The sequence below is a fragment of the Myotis davidii genome, unplaced genomic scaffold (assembly GCF_000327345.1).
Source record: "Myotis davidii unplaced genomic scaffold, ASM32734v1 scaffold11, whole genome shotgun sequence".
NCBI classification, from domain to species: Eukaryota; Metazoa; Chordata; class Mammalia; order Chiroptera; family Vespertilionidae; genus Myotis; species Myotis davidii.
In genome coordinates, this window is record NW_006285791.1 from 2,417,669 (window position 1) to 2,438,389 (window position 20,721).

The window sequence follows — 20,721 nt, forward strand, 5'->3', positions numbered from 1 at the left end:
ATCATTTTTCTCTTTTATTATATAGGATATATATATATATATATATATATATAGAGAGAGAGAGAGAGAGAGAGAGAGAGAGAGAGAGAGAGAGAAAGAGAGAGAGAGAGACATAATTTGCATTGTGGAAAATGTAGAGATGCTGTATATTTGGTTTGATGAATTTGGGGGAAGGAATAAACTAGTACTGACAGTTGTAGGAGCAGGTCCACCCAGAACCATGAAGTGTAAAATATTGAAGAGGGTTTTTCAGGAGAGAATCTCTGTGGCCAGTTTCTTGCAGGTGGTTTCAGCTATGATTTGTTTTGTTCACAGAGTTCAGGGCAGCCAGCATCTTATTGACCAAGTATGTTTAAGTCATTGTACTGAGTGATATAGGGTTTGAAATGACTAACATAGGCATTACCCTCTAGGAGCTTATAATCTAATATAGAGTTTAAAATAACTACACAATAAACAATAATACAAGATGGGTTTGAGAGGGTTAAAGAGAAGGAATGATACAAGTGGTTTTAATTTGGCTCTGGGTGTGAAGACCAGCACTTTCTTGTATCATACATAGCTGTGTGCTTGGTAAATAGCTTCAGGCAGTAATGCAACTGCTTCAATTCTTCCATTCCTTTTGCTTCATAATACTAATCTTTAAAATGTATTGGCAACCTTTTTTTATATATTTCTTGTACTAAATTACCATTACCAATTTTGTTGGGTTATGTAACTGAAGAAAGGACCCAAATACAAGTCTTCGTTTGTGTTCTAAGTAGAAGTTATGTTTGGAAATCTCAAGAGAACTGTCAGAAAAACATGCATTGTTGGACACAGCAAAAGACTCTTGGAAGTTTTTCTTTACTCCAAATCTTGGCTGCTAACACTAATAAATTGGTTTAATTCCATGGCATGTTTGTTGAATACTACACGTTTAGAATGGTACACTAGTGTGTTAATGCGCTTTACCTGGTAGCAGGAAGGTGTTTAGTAACCAAATAGGAAAGGGGACTCTACTCTAAATTAGATGACATTAACTCACATCTCTAGCTCCTCCAAAAACTTTAGACCAATTTTATTTAAATTCCTATGAATTGAATCAGGAATTCAGTTTATATGTTTTCTCTCCATGGTCATTTTTGAGTTTTGTTTATTTTTATTTGCTTTTCACTGGCAGCTTAAAAACTATAGATAGATTGGAAATATGATGGACCATACGTTGCTCAAAAATTGATGGTGATTTTGATCTTAGGATAGATCGGGCTTTAGTTTTATGGGTGAACTGGTAAATATTCTAATCTGGATTTCACTGGCCTAAAGCTCTCTTCTTACCTCTTTTTGCTTAGAGTTGAGGATTTTCTTGATGGAAACCCCCAAAAGAATTACAAATAGTTTTCATCAACAGATGGGCAAAAGTGGGGATTGATATTCCCCATAGGTCACTAGAGTGGATGGATGAGGTATTGCCATCCTTCTGTTCTTCCTGAAATCTTGCCATGCCTGGCTTCCTGCCCATCTTGAATCTGCACACTCATTTAATGGCCGGAGAGCTGCTCCTGATGAGATCACTCAAATTAACAAAGCCACAATGGACCCTTTAAAGGCAAGTTATAGACTCCTGTTGTGGGTGGACATTAGGGTCTGTTTGTATCCCTAGTTAGAACAGTGTAAGGCATTTTCGGGGGTAGGAATAGGGGGAGAGTATGTACAAATGAAGAACATGGTAATTAATAAATATCTCCAGAGTATTAGTCACATTACAGACCATAAGTTTTAGTGACTCAGACAGAACATGTGTAAATATCAAGGGGCCTATCAATTGACCATGACAACTGGTGCCTTTTGGCAAAGACTGATACTTCTGGCATTTTGAAGAGCTAGGTTGCCTACACTTTTTTTCTTAAGTGAGAACTGTCTTGTGAAGTTCTGTTTTAAGAGCCATAGTGAAATAAAACAGTATTTCTCACAGTGTGTCTTTAGAATCCCCTTAAGTACTTATTAAACATGCAGGTTCCTGGCCCTTATCTCAGTTCCACGAACTCAACTGGCCACTCATCAGAATTTTTAATTCTGTAGATTTCGAGGCCTTCCTCTAACCTACTTAAGAATATCTGGGGGCTGAAGTTGAGAATCATGTATCTTCTGATAGGAGGGCACAATATAACTTCTGTGTGCTTTTGCCAAAGTGCATCCGTGTATACTAATGAAGAGAAAACCTAAATGGAAAGATATTCTGCAAAATAATTTTCTGATACTTTTCAAAAATGTCAAGGTCATTTGAGACAGATAAAGTTGATTAGAGGAAGAGACTAAGAGGGCATGATAATGAAATGCAAGTGGGATTCTGGATTGGATCCCGGTCCAGATAGAGCACATCAGTGGGATCATTAATGAAATTAGGATAAGGTCTGTACATTAATTTAAAGTATTGCATAAGTGTGAAGTAATTAATTATATTTAATTTTTAAAATTCGTTTCGAGTTCTTATTTAACAATTTTTATATCTATATAACTTTTGTTCTTTTATGTTATAGGCTTAGGATCTTTATTACCCAAGCCAGGCAGACTTTCAGACCTTCCAAAATAAGTGTGTGAATTCCATTGGACTTGTATGCACTTTTCCTTCACTTGCAATCCCCACTATTAGGTGATGTTGCCTGGCAATTAATAATTGTGGGGTTGTTTTTTTAAAACTGATTAGCGGGGTATAACATTGATTTAGTGAATTTCTATCAGCACTGAAAAATTAAATAGGATAGAAAATACTAGTGTAAAAGTAAGATTAAATATGTCTTCATGAAACTTGTTTCAGTTACACATATGTATTTTGTGTGTGTACTGTGCTGGATGGTCATGTAAAATGTATTTTGTACGCTTGGTCACCATCATAAAAAATTTGAAAGCCCTTCCTTTATGAGCTACCAGTCTTATGAAGATGTATGAAATAGTCAAAAGTACTGTGTTGTAAAGATGACAAGGAATATAGATTGTTTTGTTTGACACTTTTGGAACATTTTGGGGCCAAAAGTCAGGGGGTTGTCTAAAAGTAGGAGAGGTTTGCTGGGCTTAGAGTCTTAACCTTTTGCATTTTTAATAGACTACAAGTCCCAGTACTGATATCCAGGAAAAATATTTAAATGCAGACTTTCTGATATGCCTACAAATAGGTAAATCTGTTGTGATTCCAAATCCTGTGCTTTATCTCAAGAACAGCTTGGCTGTAATGTTTAAGGGTACGCTGGAAAACACTAAAAAGCAATTTAAAACAAAACAAAGCAAAAATTAGATGAGCCAGAAAGATGGACAGAATGTGCCAAAGAAGAACATAGCAATTGCTCAAGAAGCAGGAAGTGGACTCATTTCACTGCTGTTGTGGGCAGCTTTCCAAATACTTTAGGCTAGGGGCCATACATGGTGTCTTTTTCCTACAACTTTTGCATTTCTGCTAAGGAAAGTTTTTGAGTACTGTGCTAGTTATTGAGTTATTTTAAGCATTCAGTTTAAAGTGCTGTGTACATGTGGTCTTCCTGCTACCCAGCAGGTGCCCGGCTTGACCTCCAGCTTTTTTTGGAGAGAAGGGCCTATGAAAATGTCCTCAGGAAAAATGTTTTATTATTATTTTTGTTTTGAAATTTAGAGAGATCTGTTAGGGAATAGTGGACTCTTAAGATTGACGAGATCTGTGTTTTATTTCTGGCTCTGCCACTAATTACTATTTAACCATTGCCAAGTAATTTGACTTTTCTCAGCTTCAGTTTCTGTCTTCTGTGAAATATGAGGGGGGCATCTCTAGGATGATGGGAGAATCGAATGAAATAGAAAATAGGAACCAGCTGTAGTCTCTACAAAGCACCTTACAAATGAAAAGAAAGCAGTGATGTTACTGCTTTTTTTCTAATTACTAGAGGAGGATTGCATAGTAAGGAAGGTTGAATGGGTGAAACATCTGTTGGCACATTAAATAATATTTTATGCAGAAATCTATAAGGAAGAAGCTTGATGAGGTTGTCACATCCTATTGAGGTTGAGGCCAAACTCAGTGCTTTAGGAATTTAGCAGAAAGCAGGGGGTGGGGTTATATACCATCTTTACTGAGTAAAACTGTTAAATTTTGCAAAATTAAAGTAGTTGCTCATTCTGGTGGAAATACAACACCTACATTAAACCAATTTAATTTGTATCCTAAAACGTTGTGAGGTTGTGGGACAAATTTTTTATATTTAAGAGGGTGGGTACTGAATTTAATTTCCTGAGACCATTATAATAAGGCAGGCGTCTTTTTAATCCAATTGTTTGCTCTCTGCCCATTGACTAACAAGGTGACTCAGTCTGGCTTTATTCACACAAATGAAATTCTTTGGAACCGGCCAGTGTAGTTTCAACTTAGTTTTATTTCCTGGAGGGGTAGGGTGTGGGATTTAATTCCCTCCCCCCTTAATTTCCCGTAAAGAATATATAGCTCCTTCAGTACAGGCGGATTTCAGCAAGATGAGAGAACACGTTTTTGGAAATCACTGTCTCGCCTTCTTTCAGATGGCGCGAACATTTCCCAAGTCCCCTCTGCAGCTTTCTAAATGAGCATTCACTTGTCAATTTTTTTCCTTTCAAACGATGTTCCCTCTTCTTTTGGTCTAAATGTGTGCAAACATTTTTATGAATTAATTTCTCTCTTTTCTTTGCCTGCATCTATAACTACATATTTCCTGGAGAATTGTGTTTTAGTGAGATTGTCAGATAGTTTCCTGGCCAACCTCAGTCCATGTTATTTTAGAGCAGTGCATTTTAATTTTTCCTAATTCTGCACTGAAGAAATTACTAACAGGGCATTTAAGTCAGGTGATACAAATGGGACCTAAAGAGATACTAAACAAATAACTAAATAAAATAAAAAAGAGATACTCATAGATGCTTTAAAGAACTATGGTGCTGACACTGGTTTCCTTCCTAGTTCAAAACCATTTCAGAAGCAGCATGAATGACCTTTATTTTCCTCTCTGCAGCACACATGACTATAATTTCCCATGACTATTTATGGTCTCTACAGCCCTTTTCTAACTTCCCTTTAAAAAAAAAAAGTCAACAGAATACGTGTTTCTTTAATGGAAAATGTTCTATTTTGGGGAAGCTGCTTTTCCTCAGATAAGTAGTGGAGTTGTGTGTGTGTGTGTGTGTGTGTGTGTAAGCATGTAGGGGGTGCAAAATTGGGGAGTATTAAATTAGTGGGTTGAGAGTTTGGAATGACAATCCTGGTGATGACTCCTGAATGCAAAGCCTTCTTTTTATCCAAGATTAAAAATAACTGTACCTGGTATTCCATTTTTCTTTTCTTTTTTTTTATTTTAAGGAAGATTTTATTCTTTTTTCCAATGATATGGTAGAATAGTCCTGAATTGAGTGCTGACTGTTTCAGACCCAAGTGATTTTGAAATGAGAAAATGGAGGTTCACTAACACAGTAGTTCTACGTGGAGGCAGGGCAGCTTTGACCTTGCACTACAGCAGGTGAGTCCTGTGGTTCTGAACACGCTCCATGTTCCGGCGGCTGCAGCTTCACCATGGATTATACATCATGGAGATCCATTATGAAGTGAAGCAAGCGTTTGTCTGACTCGTGAGCTGCACATAGTTCCTGCTCTGTCCTTCCCTTCCCTGCCAAATGGTTTGGAACCTTGTCACGGCAAGGATTCTGTCGCAGTTCTGCAGCTTTGCATTTTGCATTTATCTGTATCTCACAATAACTCTAGGATTACTGTTTGACAATATTAGTTATCTTAGGTATAAAAACATTCTTCATATTTTAGTCATTGTTCACTCTGTTATTTGGATAACCAGTTGCATATTTAGATATTATTTATTTGTTCTTAATGTAAAAATTTTTGAATAATAAGATAATTACAGAAAAGAGGACAGATCATAAGTGTAGCACATGATGAATTTTATCAAAGTGAGTGCACTCCTGTAACCAGCACCCCGATCGAGAACCAGACGTCATCCTGTTGGAAAAACCAGTCTTCTCCTAGACACTGCTTCCTCTTCCCTGACTTCTGATACCTGCCTGTTGTTAGGGACTCACACGGTGTATCCTCTGTTCTCTGGCTTCTTTCACTACACATTACTTTTGCGAGATTTGTCCTGTTGATCATGAAGTTGTAGTTCTTCATTTCTCCAGCTTTATAGTGTCCCTTCATCAGAGCAAATCAGCTCCTGCAGTTGTGAACCTGTCAGTAAAATGTGGTTTTGACAACATACTGACAGGGCTTAGTCACTATGTGCTTTAGTTGGGTTGTGATCTAATATCCAATTGTTTTATTACTATAAGAACTTTTTTTCAAAAAGGCAATTATTTTTCTCTTCCTAAAGACAAAATATTTATCACTCTCTCCCACTCCCCAATCAGCTATAAAATTAGTCACTTCGGTCACCTTTTGTGCTCCCATAAAAATCAATTTCTCTCTCTTTGTATTTAAGACACATAGATAGCTGTTGTGTTCATCGTAGACAGGGGAGTCAGGTATCCAGATGCCTGCTAATTCCAGGTCCTGTCTTTAAATTCCCATTTCTAAACCCAGTTTCTAATATGCGAGGTATCCATCAGAAAACTGGGCTTTTTTGAGGATTCCGGACTAGAACTCTGGCTTATCACTGGGATTTTGTTGCATTTTGTCCTTGTAGCCTGAGATTCCTGAATGCATCTGCCAACAAACTGGAAACCCTTCCTGCAGCCACGCTTTCTGAAGAGACGAGCAGCATCTTACAGGAGTTGTATTTGACAAACAACAACCTCACAGACAAGTGTGTGCCCTTGTTAACAGGACACCCCCACCTGAAGATCCTGCACATGGCCTACAACCGCCTTCAGAGCTTCCCAGCAAGGTAAGAGAAGCCCAACGAGGGATGCTTTTCACTGTGTTTCTGAAAATCAAGTCACAGATGGAAAGGCGAAAGCAGTCATTTCCCAGATGACATAAAGCTTGTTTCTCCCTGATTCATCTTCACCGTTGTCTTTTATATAAGCCACGATCAGCACTCTCCTAAAGAGAAATGTGTCGGTTTTTCTAATATGAATATATCCACAGACCCAATCACTAGAACATTCTTATGGTTTTGAGATAAGATATGTTATTTAGCCTATGTATTTTTTTCTTTAGCTTCTTTTTAACCAAATCTTGGAAAACTTAACCTAATATGGTGGTTGGTAACTAGGACATCAATTAGCTACCAGTTTTTGTGTTTTTGCTTATGGGATAGGTAGCCGTGGTGGCTTGTGCAACCATAGAAACTGTGGGAGATTATGAAGGATGTCTGGCCCTCAGAAGATTCCGTTTCTAATAATATTTTGGTGTTGATTTCTGTTTTATGAGCAATGGCATTGTGTCTAGCTCTGCGGGAATCCACACGCCGAGCCTGCCCTGAGGGATTCACTCCCCATCCATGTCCACTTCATTGGCATCCATCCATCACACAAGTTGAGACTTAGAACACATACCCACACATCAAAGGAGCAAACATTAACCTCTCTGGTATTCTGCTAACTGCCACTGAGCCTGGGCCAAAGGAAAATACTGGCACAACGTCCCTCTGCTGCCCTCAGGACTACCTGTTTGTGTAAACCCTACCGAAGGAGGAAGGCCCAAATGGGCATGGACTTTACGTATTGCTCTGTGTTTTGTTTTTGTAGTATTTATTTATTTCTGTAGTTTTTCCCTTGACTTGATGTTAATGATTCAATTTTTTTTTAACTTCTCTGTACTTTACTGTGGAATGAGGAGATGATATTTTGGGATGAAAACATAGTAATCACATAAGATAATACATCTGAAAGGGCTTATTGTCCTATTTCAGATGGTGAATATGCAAGCCCTGCCTGAGAAATGATTATCAAACTCAGATTCTGCGGGTGTTCCCCAGGGAACCATGTCAGTTGTAATCAGCCAGAGTACAGAGAGTTTTTTATGCATTCCATCAAAACGCACCTTGGCATCATTTCTGTCTCCCTGGGGCTTGTGATGTGGCACAGCAGCTGCTCTACAAGACAGGACTGGGACTTACCTGTCTCCTTGAGCCTCCTGTCTCACACGAGGTCTGGCCTAGGGTAGACTCCACGGATGGATGCTGAATTAACGTACTCCATGGTCAAGGCGTTCATGACCACCTTCTTTCCATGTTAACTTCTGTAATTTCTCCTTTCTTGGGCCCGATTGCTAACTTTTGAGTCATTTTTCATGCCTGTTACCCATTGATTTCTCCACATTGCTTTTCAAAATATGATGATAGCATATCCAAATAATAGTCTTCCAAATTCGGGCTAATGTAAATGGATTACTTTGCAGTCTGCATCTGTAATGTTGTTTGTAGCATATCCAGTTGGGTATTGATGAGATTAAAAGATAGGGTTTCAGTAGACAAAAACTTAGTTCTTATGTATCTTAGGCATGTATTTTTTTTTCAAGGTAAGCAGATAAGATAACTTTTATACGTGAGAGATGACAGAAAGAAAAGTAATAATGGATTTCTTGCTAAAATTTTTAAAGGTTTATTGTGACAAATAAAACCACAGCAAGCAGAGAAGATACCAATAGCTGTAAACTAAATGATTCACATTACAGATTTGAGTTCCACTCACTGGGAATCCTGAGCTTCTTGGAAACCAGCATCACCAGTGGTAGAAAAGGGGAGGAATGGCTGAGTGTCAGGTGGCCTGTGTATCATAAGACTGTGGAGGTGGAGGGTTTTTCCTCCTCATTTACAGAAAATGCAGGCCCTACTGACTCAGAAATTTTTCTTTATTTGGTTACTGTAATTATTGATTAATATTATTAAGATTAATTATAGATTAAGATTGAATAATAAAAGACATAGTTAAACAAAAGTGTTAGATTACATTAGGACACGTTATTAAGGTAAGATCAGAGAGAGTCCTTCTTTGTGAGTGTTTGGGAGGAGTTGAGATAAATTTCTTTGGGGCACAGTTTAAGTTTGGGTCCAGCCAGCAAGTGGAGAGATGATGCAGATGACCTTTCAGCATCCCCCACCCCCGACACACACACCTCACCAGCACCTGTCCTCAGGGTGATGTCGGGAATTGGGGAGTTTGGTTTTAGGAGAAAACATACCTTCATAGGAGTTATAATCCTCTTTTTCCCTGCACCCCTTGCGTTTTCAGTGCCGATACAAAAGAAATCAGACTCTCCAACTAAGCTCTTTGAAAGTACTGATATGGGATTAATGCTAACTTTTGACCTATTTGAGCAGGATTTTCATTAGCTTTTAGACTAAACTGCATAGCAAGGTGATTGTTGTCAAGATAACTTAATTCACACACAGTTTTCAGAGGAAAGAATATCTGTTTTCCTTCTTGTTGCTAATTTGAAGAGTTTAAGTTAGTAGTTTTGTTTTATAGTAGGAAAGGAGATGTTAAAATAATTTGATACTCAAAAAACAATAGTGAAAAGATAGTCTTATTTGTTAAAATGACTATTACAAGTGAATCTTGAAAGTCATAGTAAATTCCTCCTTTGATTTTCATTATGTATTATTTTCTTTTTAACTTGCCCTATGACTCCTTGTACGTGGATTTTTTCTTGTTTTAGTAAAATGGCGAAACTGGAGGAACTTGAAGAAGTTGATATCAGTGGGAACAAACTGAAAGCCATCCCAACAACCATCACAAACTGCCGGCGCATGCACACCGTGATCGCCCACTCCAACTGCATCGAGGTCTTTCCTGAAGTTATGCAGCTCCCAGAAATCAAGGTATGTGGTTTCAGCCCATCTACTGTGGTGTCCAAAGAGAGAATTATGTGTCTCATTCACTCATTCGGGCATTTGCACCATTGACTTCCTCAGCATGGAGACTCAGTTGTCTTTGCCCCATTCTTTCTAACCACTGAGCTAAACTATTGAGTCAGCAGAAGGGAAAAATAACCAGAAACCAAACCGTTGGACTGGGATTGGGAAATTGTATTCCAGCCCTTACCAACTGCATGGCATGAGGCTAGCCACATAGCCACTGAAGGTTTCTCATCTGCCTAATCTATTTTCCTACTTATTTCCAGGCTCAGAGACTGAATGGGGTGTGATAGCAGTCTGAGAAACTTAATGGTGCCAGTATACCCGTCCCCACCAGCTCCCCTAATTAAGTAGCATTCACCACCACAGCACCCAACTCATAATCATTCCCTGTATAGGTCACCAAATATTCATTTCAGTTTAATGAAGTGGGATAGAACAGATATTCCCATTTGATAGGTTAGGAAACTGAGGTGCTGAAACAGGAAATGATATATGTAAATGAAGGCAGCAGTTGGTGTGATTCCTGAGTCAGGTAGACTTAATGGGGTGAAATCTGTTCACTGGGATGAGTCATCTAACAGGTTTTTATTTGTGTGTGTGTGTGTGTGTGTGTGTGTTTGTATGTGCATTGGTGCAAAAGTAGTAATTCCTTATAGATATAAAATGTAGCTTTTCATTTGCATCTTAGAATTTCTGCTTATCCTCAGTTTTATGTTTAATAAAGAGAAAGTCAGATTTTGACACAATTTACATATGCTAAGTCTGTACCTAAGTCTGCTGTTTTATTTCCTGTGTGTGTGTGTGTGTTTTTATGTGTGTGTGTGTGTGTGTGTGTGTGTTTGTATGTGCATTGGTGCAAAAGTAGTAATTCCTTATAGATATAAAATGTAGCTTTTCATTTGCATCTTAGAATTTCTGCTTATCCTCAGTTTTATGCTTAATAAAAAGTAACTCAGTGGTTATAGACTTTGGAGCATATTCTAGTCTCCTAATAAGGAACAAAAGCTGTCCTACTTAGCCATTCCTCACTTTTCAGGCACTTCCCAATATAAACTTGATATAACAGACATTTGAAGATACTATAAATAACATGCATAATTTTTTTACGACAGTGGTTTTTATACATTTACCTGGTTGACGTGTGCCTTCTTTGACATCCTGAGGAATTCGGTGGCAGGTTGAAGGGCAGGAGGAGTGTGAAACTGGAGTGTGACCAGATGGAATAAATGTCATCAGAGTATCACCCTGATGACAGCATTGTCGGGAGAGGGTCAGAGGGAAGGGAAACTGAAAGCAAAGCTAGGGAGGGTCATAGTCCTCCAGGGGAATGTGATGGACAGGATAATGAAGGACTCAGAAGGGAACTGGCTGCAGTGAATTAAAGACATGGTGACCAAATGGGCCTGGGCGGGGTTATATAAGTAACATCTCTAAGAAGGTCCGCTTTCCACAGCCAGTTATTATCTTTGTAAATAAATACTCTAGTGAACTCATTTTATAATTTGGTAATATAAGAATGAGCAATTTTACATTGACAGAACTCTGAAAGTTTAAAACCTTAGATCACATTATAAAACATTGCTAACCAATTTTATAAAATTTAGTAATGTACTAAAATGCCTTTTTAGATTATGGGAATCTTTTCCCATAATCCATGCCCTGACCTCTGAATTTATTTCTGTCAGCCACATATGTTGTGAGCTACCCACCTGCCAGCCCTTAAGCTCAGGTTTCAAAATTACCCAGCAGATTATATTCATACCATTTGTTGTCTTATCTGTGATGTATTCCGACTCTACTGGCAGAATAAACCATTATTAACCAGTATTATAAATTTTTCATTAAAGTCCAGTTGACTATTCATGCAACCATTATTTATAATTGGAAAATAAAACAAAAAGGAGATGACCATTTTTCTATTATGAATGTTTTGATTAAGTGAAATATTGTACTTAACTGAAATTATTAAGGCTGTTAAAGGTGTTGGGAGTGAAAATATGGAATAATTGCAATGTAATGAAATGGTACCTACATTTATGATCTTTTAAAGTTTTTTATATTAATAATAAGCCAATAAGAAAAAAAGTAGAATGCTAACACTGGTAGTGTTAAGGTGGTAAATTTAAGGGCAAGTTTTCTAAGCTTTTCTGTTTGTCCAACCTTTTGTAATGGGGTCATAAAGCTCTTGTATTAAAAAGTAATTACTTAAGATTATAATATAATTTTATTGCATTGCTGCAGTTTGGGAGCAAGAGTATGAAACAATTTGTGTGAAATGTATTATCAGTTAAAAACACATTTCTTCAAAAATATAGGTTCTCATTTTACCTAGTCTATAGCTCTCCCCAATCCATTATAGATTTAAGTTCTTTTAAGAATTTTTCCAAATAACGATGATTTTGTCCACCTTTGAGGATTCCGAAATTCTTGAATACAATTTGCTTTCAAACTATCTTAAGGTTTATCAATAGGCTGTGGTACATTTACACCAGGGAATATTATGCAGCAGTGAAAAAGAAGGATCGCTTACTCTTTAAGATAACATGGAGGGACCTGGAGAGTATTATGCTAAGCAAAATAATCCTGTCAGAGAAAGACAAATACCATGATTTCACTTATATGTGTAACCTAATGAACAAAATAAACTGATGAACAAAATAGGTCTAGAGACATAGAAGCATGGGACAGACTTACAAATCTCAGAGAAAAGGCAGGTGTGGGTTGTGGCTGGGAAGAGATCAACCAAAGAACTCGTATGGATATACTATATATGCATAACCCATGGACACCGGAAAACAATAGTGTGGGGAAGGCGTGGGGTGGGGGCCGGCTAGAAGGAGTCAATGGGGGGAAGTGGGGTACATATGTAATACTTTCTGAAATAAAGATTTAAAAATAAAAATAAAATTATCGTCAGGTGCCAGCTCAAGCCAGATAACTGAATGCTTTCCACTTCATCCTTCTGAATTTGGGGTCCACATTCCCTTATCCAGAAAACTTACCAGTTACTCTTATTCTGGCCTGTGCATGGGAGCCTTCTGCCCTGGCTCCCTGCTCCCGGAGCAGAAGCACAGCCCCTGGTGTTAGGGCTCACCTCATTTAAGCCTTCCACTGACTTTATGAGAAAGGAGGCATTATTCCCATTCACAGATAACACAGAATTTCTACTCTCATCCATATGCTGACCCTTCTGCTTGTTCTGATGAGATTAGGCGGGAGTTGCTGGGAGGGTCCAGGTGTTCAGTGCCCGAAGGGCAGGATCCATATTTAACTCCTGCCCTTTTCTATTGCAGATAGTAGACAGGCCCATGTGCTAGTCTGTCTTTTACTGATATCTTACTTAGCTTCTTTTGAAGATCTTATCATTCTGATTATTTGTTCCCTGCTTTTTCCCCATTTGCATGGTTTTTTGTTTGTTTTAAGAAGCTCCATTTTGATGTTGTAACTACCTCATGTTCACAACAGGTGCAGAGATTTTTGTCAGCAATAAGAAAAGGTACCCTGAGGATATTTCAGTTAACTCTTAATTTTTAAATGTACAGAAAACTTTGAAGGATAAAGATGGGGACAAGAAAGAGCATGGATTTTTTTGCATTATTCAAACAGAGTAAAAATTTAAACTGCATTTAACAAAACCTGTTTCCAATATCTGTGGCAGAGTGGCCACCAAACTTTTCTGCATTTGAGCAGCGAATGTAGCAAATGGTTAGGCTGATTCCGCTGGGAGGCACAGGAGCTCCGAACCACCTGACCCTCTCCTTGTTCCCACTTATTTCTTCAGTGTGTGGACCTGAGCTGTAACGAGCTAAGCGAAGTCACTTTACCAGAAAACCTGCCTCCAAAATTGCAAGAACTAGACCTGACTGGAAACCCCCGGCTGGCTCTCGATCACAAAACCCTGGAACTGCTGAAGTAAGTGTTTCATGAGGCACTGACAACAGGCTTACACCTGAGTAAGAACATCAGTCTAGCATCTACTCACATCCTAGTGGTATCTTCACTCATTTGAAGTCATTTGAAAGTCTGTAGTTCACCAAAATGGAGGGCCAAAACATTCTAATAGTTGGACACGCAGAAATTTAAAAACAACCCCCCCCCCCCCAAACAAAAAGGAACAAGAATACTGAATACAAAGAAGAAAATGGAAAATAAAGACAAAGGTGAGAACAACAAATGACCAAGACATGAACTTCCATCTTGGTTACTGACAACATGGGTGATGTGTAGTGCAGATGTTTCTGTAGGATTTTTTTGTTTTAAATATATTTTTATTGATTTCAGAGAGGAGGGAGAAGGAGAGAGAGTTAGAAACATCAATGATGAGAGAGAATCATTGATCGGCTGCCTCCCGCACGCACCCCCACTGGGGATGGAGCCCGCAACCCAGGCATGCTCCCTTGGCCGGAATCGAACCTGGGACCCTTCAGTCCACAGGTCGACACTCTATCCACTGAGCCAAGCAAAGCCAGCCAGGGCTTCTGTAGGATTTTAAGAGAGGAATCACGTGGGAAAATTACAATTTAGATTATTTAAACAAAACTGGGAGTGTGGGATAATTAGATCCTGTGACGTTCTATTCGTGTTTTGGCAAAGAGTTCATAGCTACTGTCTCAATCTTGAAGTTGATGGAGAATCACAGGTTCAAGCTCGCTATGTAAAATACTAAAAAGGTAACCTCATTAGAGAAGATGTCTTTATAGGAATGTTATCTCAGAGCTCTAAATATCAATAGAATTAAATGAATTATGCTCCACAGTTAAATATTATACAACCATTAAAAATGATGCGCAGTTATATTACTAATTTGCGAGGTCTCCACAGTATAATGTGAAAAGAAAGGGAAAAGAAAGTTAAAGAAGAAGTTTGTATAATATAATTCCACTTTTTGTAAAAGTAAATCTCTGTGCATTGGGTGGTCATGTGTGTGCTCAGGCACACCTAGAAAAATACCTCAAAGGATAGAAAAAATGTAATAGTGTTATTCTTGGGATAATAGGGTTATGGGTGGTCTTAATTTTTTTCTTTAAACTTTTCTGAATTTTTGGACTTTTTTGCTATGTATCTTAAAGTAACAGTCTTAGACAGTGACAGCTATCAGTCATTATGTATGCCTTGTATGCCTTATATGCTTAAACCCTGTTGTAACATCTGTTGCTGAAAGTCATCCTCTATTATCTTAGGAAAAAACAAAAAAAAAGGGTAGAATTTTGAAAGTATAATTTTGGTCCATTAGTCTAGCCTAACCTTTAGTGCAAACTAAAATTTGAAAAGCATTTAAGGTGATTCCTAGATGCATTGGCCTAATCAATGCCTGTTTGTTGATATTTTAAGTCCTGAATGAGCACATTGATTTCAATATATAATTGAAGAATACTGCCTAAGTAGTGTCCTCAGGAAGCCTCAGAGACCTAGACTCTCTCTACTGTTCATCAAACAGTATGGGAAGCGTTGGCCCAAATCCCTCAGTCTGTCCAGACCTTAGTTTTCTCCTCTCTAGGATGGGAAGGATGGCCAACATGCTCTCCAAGGACTTCTCAGAATGAGAGTCTATATAGTATATTTTGTATTAAAAAATAATTGCATCAAAATTTGCTAATAAATGCAACTAGCTGTTTGGAGAAAAATAAAAGTTGAATTCTTATCTCATACCAAAATAAATTCCAGCTAAATTAAACCTATAAAATAAAATAATTTTTTAAAGTAAGAAGAAATTATATGAATATATTCACAAGCCAGAAAAGTACTTTTTAGCCAAAAAGGGAGGAGAGGGGGACCACAGGAAGAGAAATCTATAATATATATAGATTGGATTTTATGTTTATGTTATGTATATCCTATATAATAAAAGCATAATATGCAAATCAACCGAACAGCAGAACAACCACTCGGCAGGGGGTGGGGCCGGCGAGCAGGCAGTGCCAGGCCAGCCAAGGCGCATGCCAGCTGGCAGAGGGAGGGATCGGCGATGGGAGGTGGCAGCAACCAGCAGCAGCAGTGGAGAGGCAATGGGGGGTCTGGTACCATCCCCTGATTGGCCCGTCCCACAGAGGGAGGCTGGGCGACAGCGGCGGGGTGAAGGGGGCAGTGCCATCTCCTAATCGGTAGGCCCGGTCACCTCCCGCAGAGGGAGGCCAGACTGCCATCAGTAGGACATCCCCTGAGGACTCCAGGATTGTGAGAGGGTGCAGGCCGGGCTGAGGGATCCCCCCTACCCCCGTGCATGAATTTTCGTACACTGGGCCTCTAGTTTGTATATAATACTTTCTATGCATAGAAGGTTTAAATGTCTATTCTAAAAGCTATCGTGATTAAATCTAAAAGAAATGACAAACTAAGGACATTGGCAAAGAATTAATACTTAATAGAAAATGTTCTTATAAGTCAGTAAGAAAAGCACTAAAAAAAATGTGAAAGACATTAACGTTTAACAAAAGAAATACAGTTACATGAAAAGATCATGTTCAACATTACTAGTACATCAAGGAAATATTAAATATTTAAAGGATAATTATTTTCTCCCTCTAATTGGTGCTTCATTGTGACTATAAATGGATATAACTTTTCCTAAAATCTACTGGCCCTGTGTATCAAGCTTCTCAAAATATTCCCATACTGAGACCAAGGTTTTATCTGGAAAAAAATTATTCTAACAAATAATCAGAAATGTGTTTATTTTTGGGTGCAGAATAATCATCAAGATATTTCTAATTATATTTGTCATCAATGTAAAATAATGAAAAATGTCCATGATTTAATCAGAAAAAAAGATGCAAAGCTATAGATAGGTAGGAATGTAGGTAGGTAGGTAGATAGGTAGACAGACAGACAGACATGCTATTATATATACACACTAGAGGTCTGGTGCACAAATTCGTGCACTGGTGGGGTCCCTCAGCCTGGCTGGTGATTGGGGTCGATTGGGGCATCTCGCCCAGTCCCAATTGGGCCGATAGGGGCCAGCTGGCCGGCCAGGGGGCGGCACCACAGGAGGTTGGCCAGCTGCGGGAGGTTGGCTGTGGAAGCACACTGATAAGACCTGGCTGGCTGCGAGTAGGGACCACGGGAGGTTGGCCATGGGAGTGCACTGATCACCAGGAGGCAGCTCCTGCATTGAGCGTCTACCCCCTGGTGGTCAGTGTGCGTCATAGCTACTGGCCGGTCGTCTGGTCCTAACAGTCACAATAACAGTCTATATATATAGACTAGAGCAGCTGTGGGCAAACTATGGCCCGCGGGCTGGATTCGGCCTGTTTGAAATGAATAAAACTAAAAAAAAAAAAAAAAAAACCATGGGGGGGTTTCCCCTCAGCCCAGCCTGCACCCTCTCCAATCTGGGACTGTCGGGGGATGTCTGACTGCAGGTCAGACATCACTCTCACAATCTGGGTCCGCTGGCTTGTAACTGCTCACTTGGCCCCCCTGCCCGCCTAGTCACCCCCAACTTCCCCCCTCTGCCAGCCTGGTTGCCCCTCCCTGTCCCCCCACCACCCGCCTGGTCACACTCAGCCACACCCCTGCCAGCCTGGTCGCCCCACACAGCCTGCTGTTCAGTCATTTGGTTGTCCTCACTAACCCCCCAGCCAGCCTTGTCACCCCACACTGCCTGTGGTTTCGGTCGTGACGGCCCCTGGCTTTTTACATATTAGGATGAGAGAAAACCTACTTGTTAAAGTTCTCTACAATGAGCATGTCACTGGAGGGGCCATGTAGGGAAGCACATGTGTGCTCTAAGGTTTAAAAATAATAAAATAAGCCGAAACCAGTTTGGCTCAGTGGATAGAGCGTCCGCCTGCGGACTGAAAGGTCCCAGGTTCGATTCCGGTCAAGGGCATGTACCTGGGTTGCGTGCACTTCCCCAGTGGGGGATGTGCAGGAGGCAGCTGATCAATGTTTCTCTCTCATCGATGTTTCTAACTCTCTATTTCTATCTCTCTCCTTTCCTCTCTGTAAAAAATCAATAAAATATATTTAAAAAAAATAATAATAATAAAATAAAATAAATAAAAATAATAATAAAATATGGGCCTGACCCATATGACTCAGTGGTTGAGCGTCAACCTAAGAACCAGTAGGTCACAGTTTGATTCCTGGTGAGGGCACATGCCAGGGCTGTGTGCTCAATCCCTGGTGGGGAGTGTGCAGGAGGCAACAGATAAATGATTCTCTCATCATTGATGGTTCTATTTTTCCCTCTCCCTTCCTCTCCAAAATAAATAAAAATATATTTTTAAAATATTCTAAACATCTAAGTTAAAGCAAAATAATAATCTTTTAAAAATCTATACTAATAAAAGGGTAATATGCTAATTAGACCTAACAACTTCCGGACAACTTTCCGGACGTCCTTTCGGACAAAGTCATGGTGTTGGGGCTGAGGCAGAGGTGGTTAGGGGTGATCAGACCGGCAGGGGAGAGCAGTTAGGGGGATTAGGCCAGCAGGGAGAGCAATTAGGAAGATCAGGCCGGCAGGCAGGTGAGCGGTTAGGAGCCAGCAGTCCCAGATTGCAAGAGGGATGTCTGACTGCTGGTTTAGGGTCGATCCCTAAACTGGCAGTCGGACATCCCCCAAGGGGTCCCTAATTGGAAAGGGTGCAGGCTGGGCTGAGGGGAACCCCCCCCCACACGAATTTCGTGCACTGGGCCACTAGTATTAAGTAAATAACAATGAAATCATAATACTCTTCTTATGTAAAAACGTTACCTTCTCTAACAGGCAGAAGATGGTGTCCTTTTAGTAACTTGGGAGAGTCTCCATAACTAATGTATTACTTGCACTTTTAGTGGGTTGGCCTGTTTGTTCTACATGAGCCAGGGTGTGCCTCTGGTGACTCTCCTGTATGACTGCACTCCAGTTCCTAGCCTACCCTGTAGTCTCACGCTCACTTAAAGATCTACGAGAGTCAACATTCGGGTCACTTCAGACAGCTGCTCAGCCACACTGTGCTCAGCTAGGTGGAGAATGAGAAATCACTGCTCCCGGGAAAGGATTATGGGGGAGTTTAAGGATTATGTATTCTTTAATAATCAGGCTAGGGAATGGAATTATTTCTTTGAAGGCTCTGTATTCCATCTGTAAAAAGTACAATGTCTTTAGAAATGAGCCTTCAGTTTTCCTCTAGAATTCAGAAAAGTAGCAGAGGTGTAGTGAGAGCCAACAGATAACAAAATTTTGGAGTCAAGTGTTTAAGTGCTATTTAAGTTAAGAGATTATACATACTATTTAAGTAAGGGGGGATGGGTAACTTATAAGTAGGAAGGATTTATTTTGCCATGTGGCAACCAGCTTTTCAAAAACCTGCTTCACATCTGTGTGACTTCCTGTTTGGGGGCACTGACTGCTTTCAGTAGGCTGGTTATTAATAAACCCCACTTGAGAGTTTACCCTTTTAGTATTTCTGTGTGAGTCCTGTTGAACCAATTATGGCCTATTAGAGTGGAGGTGAGGGAACAGCTTGTCTCCCATTTAAATATATGTAGTTAACATCTAATTTATTGAAATACTCCTCATTTACTTTGTAATCTAAACTAATAATAGAGGAATGTGCAAATTAGCTGGGATGCCATAACATCACGACCAAACAGCAGGGACCTGAGGCTACAAGGCGCCTGGCAGGGCAAGGGACCTCAGGCTGTGCCCCCCGCCCAGCAGGGCTTGATGGGGGACCTCAGGCCATGCCCCATGCCGGGCAGGGCTTGACAGGGGACCTCAGGCTGCACCCCTGCCCCAGCGCCAGGCTGGAGGTCCTCAGGCTGCACCCCTCGCCCAGCAAGGTTTGACGGGGGAATCTCAGGCCACACACAAGCCCACCCAGTGGGGCTTGATAGAGACCTCAGGCTGTGCCCCTTGCCTGGTGGAACTTGACAGGGGCTCTTAGGCCACAGGCTCCGCCCGGCAGGGCTTGACAGGGAACCTCAGGCTGTACACCCCACCCTGGTGCCAGGCCAGGGGACCTCAGGCCACGCCCCCTGCCCTGGCGCCAGGCCAGGAGACCTGAGGCTGCATCCCCACCTGGTGCTGGGCCGGGGGACTTGAGGCTGCACCCCCCTGCCCAGAGGGGCTTAACAAGATGGGGCTGGCCAGGTCTGGGTCTTCTGCGTTTTTGAAGTGCATGCGGGTGGTGGGCAGTGACTTGACTCTGGGTCCTGCAACATGCCCCAAACTCTGACAGGAGGGAGATTTTCATATACATTTTACTGATTTTCTTTCATCTCTGATGCTTTTATTATAAAGAAAGGGCAGCTGTAACCAGTTTGGCTCAGTGGATAGAGCATCGGCCTGCAGACTGAAAGAAAGGGCAAATAGCAATATTAAAATATTTCCTCTAATTCCCTTTTAATGTGTACAGATTTCGTGCACCGGGCCACTCGTTTTATTATATTAGTCTTAGTATGGTTGGCTGTGCTAGTGAGGAAAGAATTGGAAGTTTCAGGGTATGGCAAGTCCTCAATAATCTTTGTGAAATATTTTAAGGCATGATGTGAGCAGAAATTGGTGTTGAGGATGAATGTTGCAGAATTCTCTCACATCATCCAAACACAATATAATTGTGACTTGGGTTTCCATCTTTTCAAATCTGGGTGTTCATGTTTAATGCGATAGTTTAATTTCCTTTTCTCGCGCGAAGGTTCAGAGCTGTTCTTTTTATTCCCAGGAGGGAGCAGCCACTTAGTGCAGTGTATGCAACATCTACACTAATAAAAGAAAAAAATGGTAATTGGCGTACAACGCTACCCTTTTCATTGGCTAATCAGGGCATAATTAATTGCCAACTAAGATTGGCAGTTAACTGCCAACTAAGATTGGCAGTTAACTGCCAACAAGATGGCGGTTAATTTGCATATGTAGGCCCAATGCAGGGAGGCGAAAGGGAAAGCAGGAAGAAGCCCCCTGCCACTGACAGTGATCGGAAACCCCCCAGCCATGATCGGAGAATCGGGCGCCTTT

General features: G+C 40.3%; 1 protein-coding gene across 1 annotated transcript in view; it reads left to right on the forward strand.

The window, feature by feature from the left end:
• The window catches only part of PHLPP1 (PH domain and leucine rich repeat protein phosphatase 1), a 197,848-nt gene that overhangs the window by 165,485 nt on the left and 11,642 nt on the right, over window positions 1-20,721 (forward strand). Inside the window, exons 12-14 of the mRNA XM_015559463.1 lie at window positions 6,657-6,857; window positions 9,575-9,737; window positions 13,558-13,688. Coding sequence (XP_015414949.1) covers window positions 6,657-6,857; window positions 9,575-9,737; window positions 13,558-13,688 — 495 coding nt within the window. The remainder of the gene's footprint in view (window positions 1-6,656; window positions 6,858-9,574; window positions 9,738-13,557; window positions 13,689-20,721) is intronic.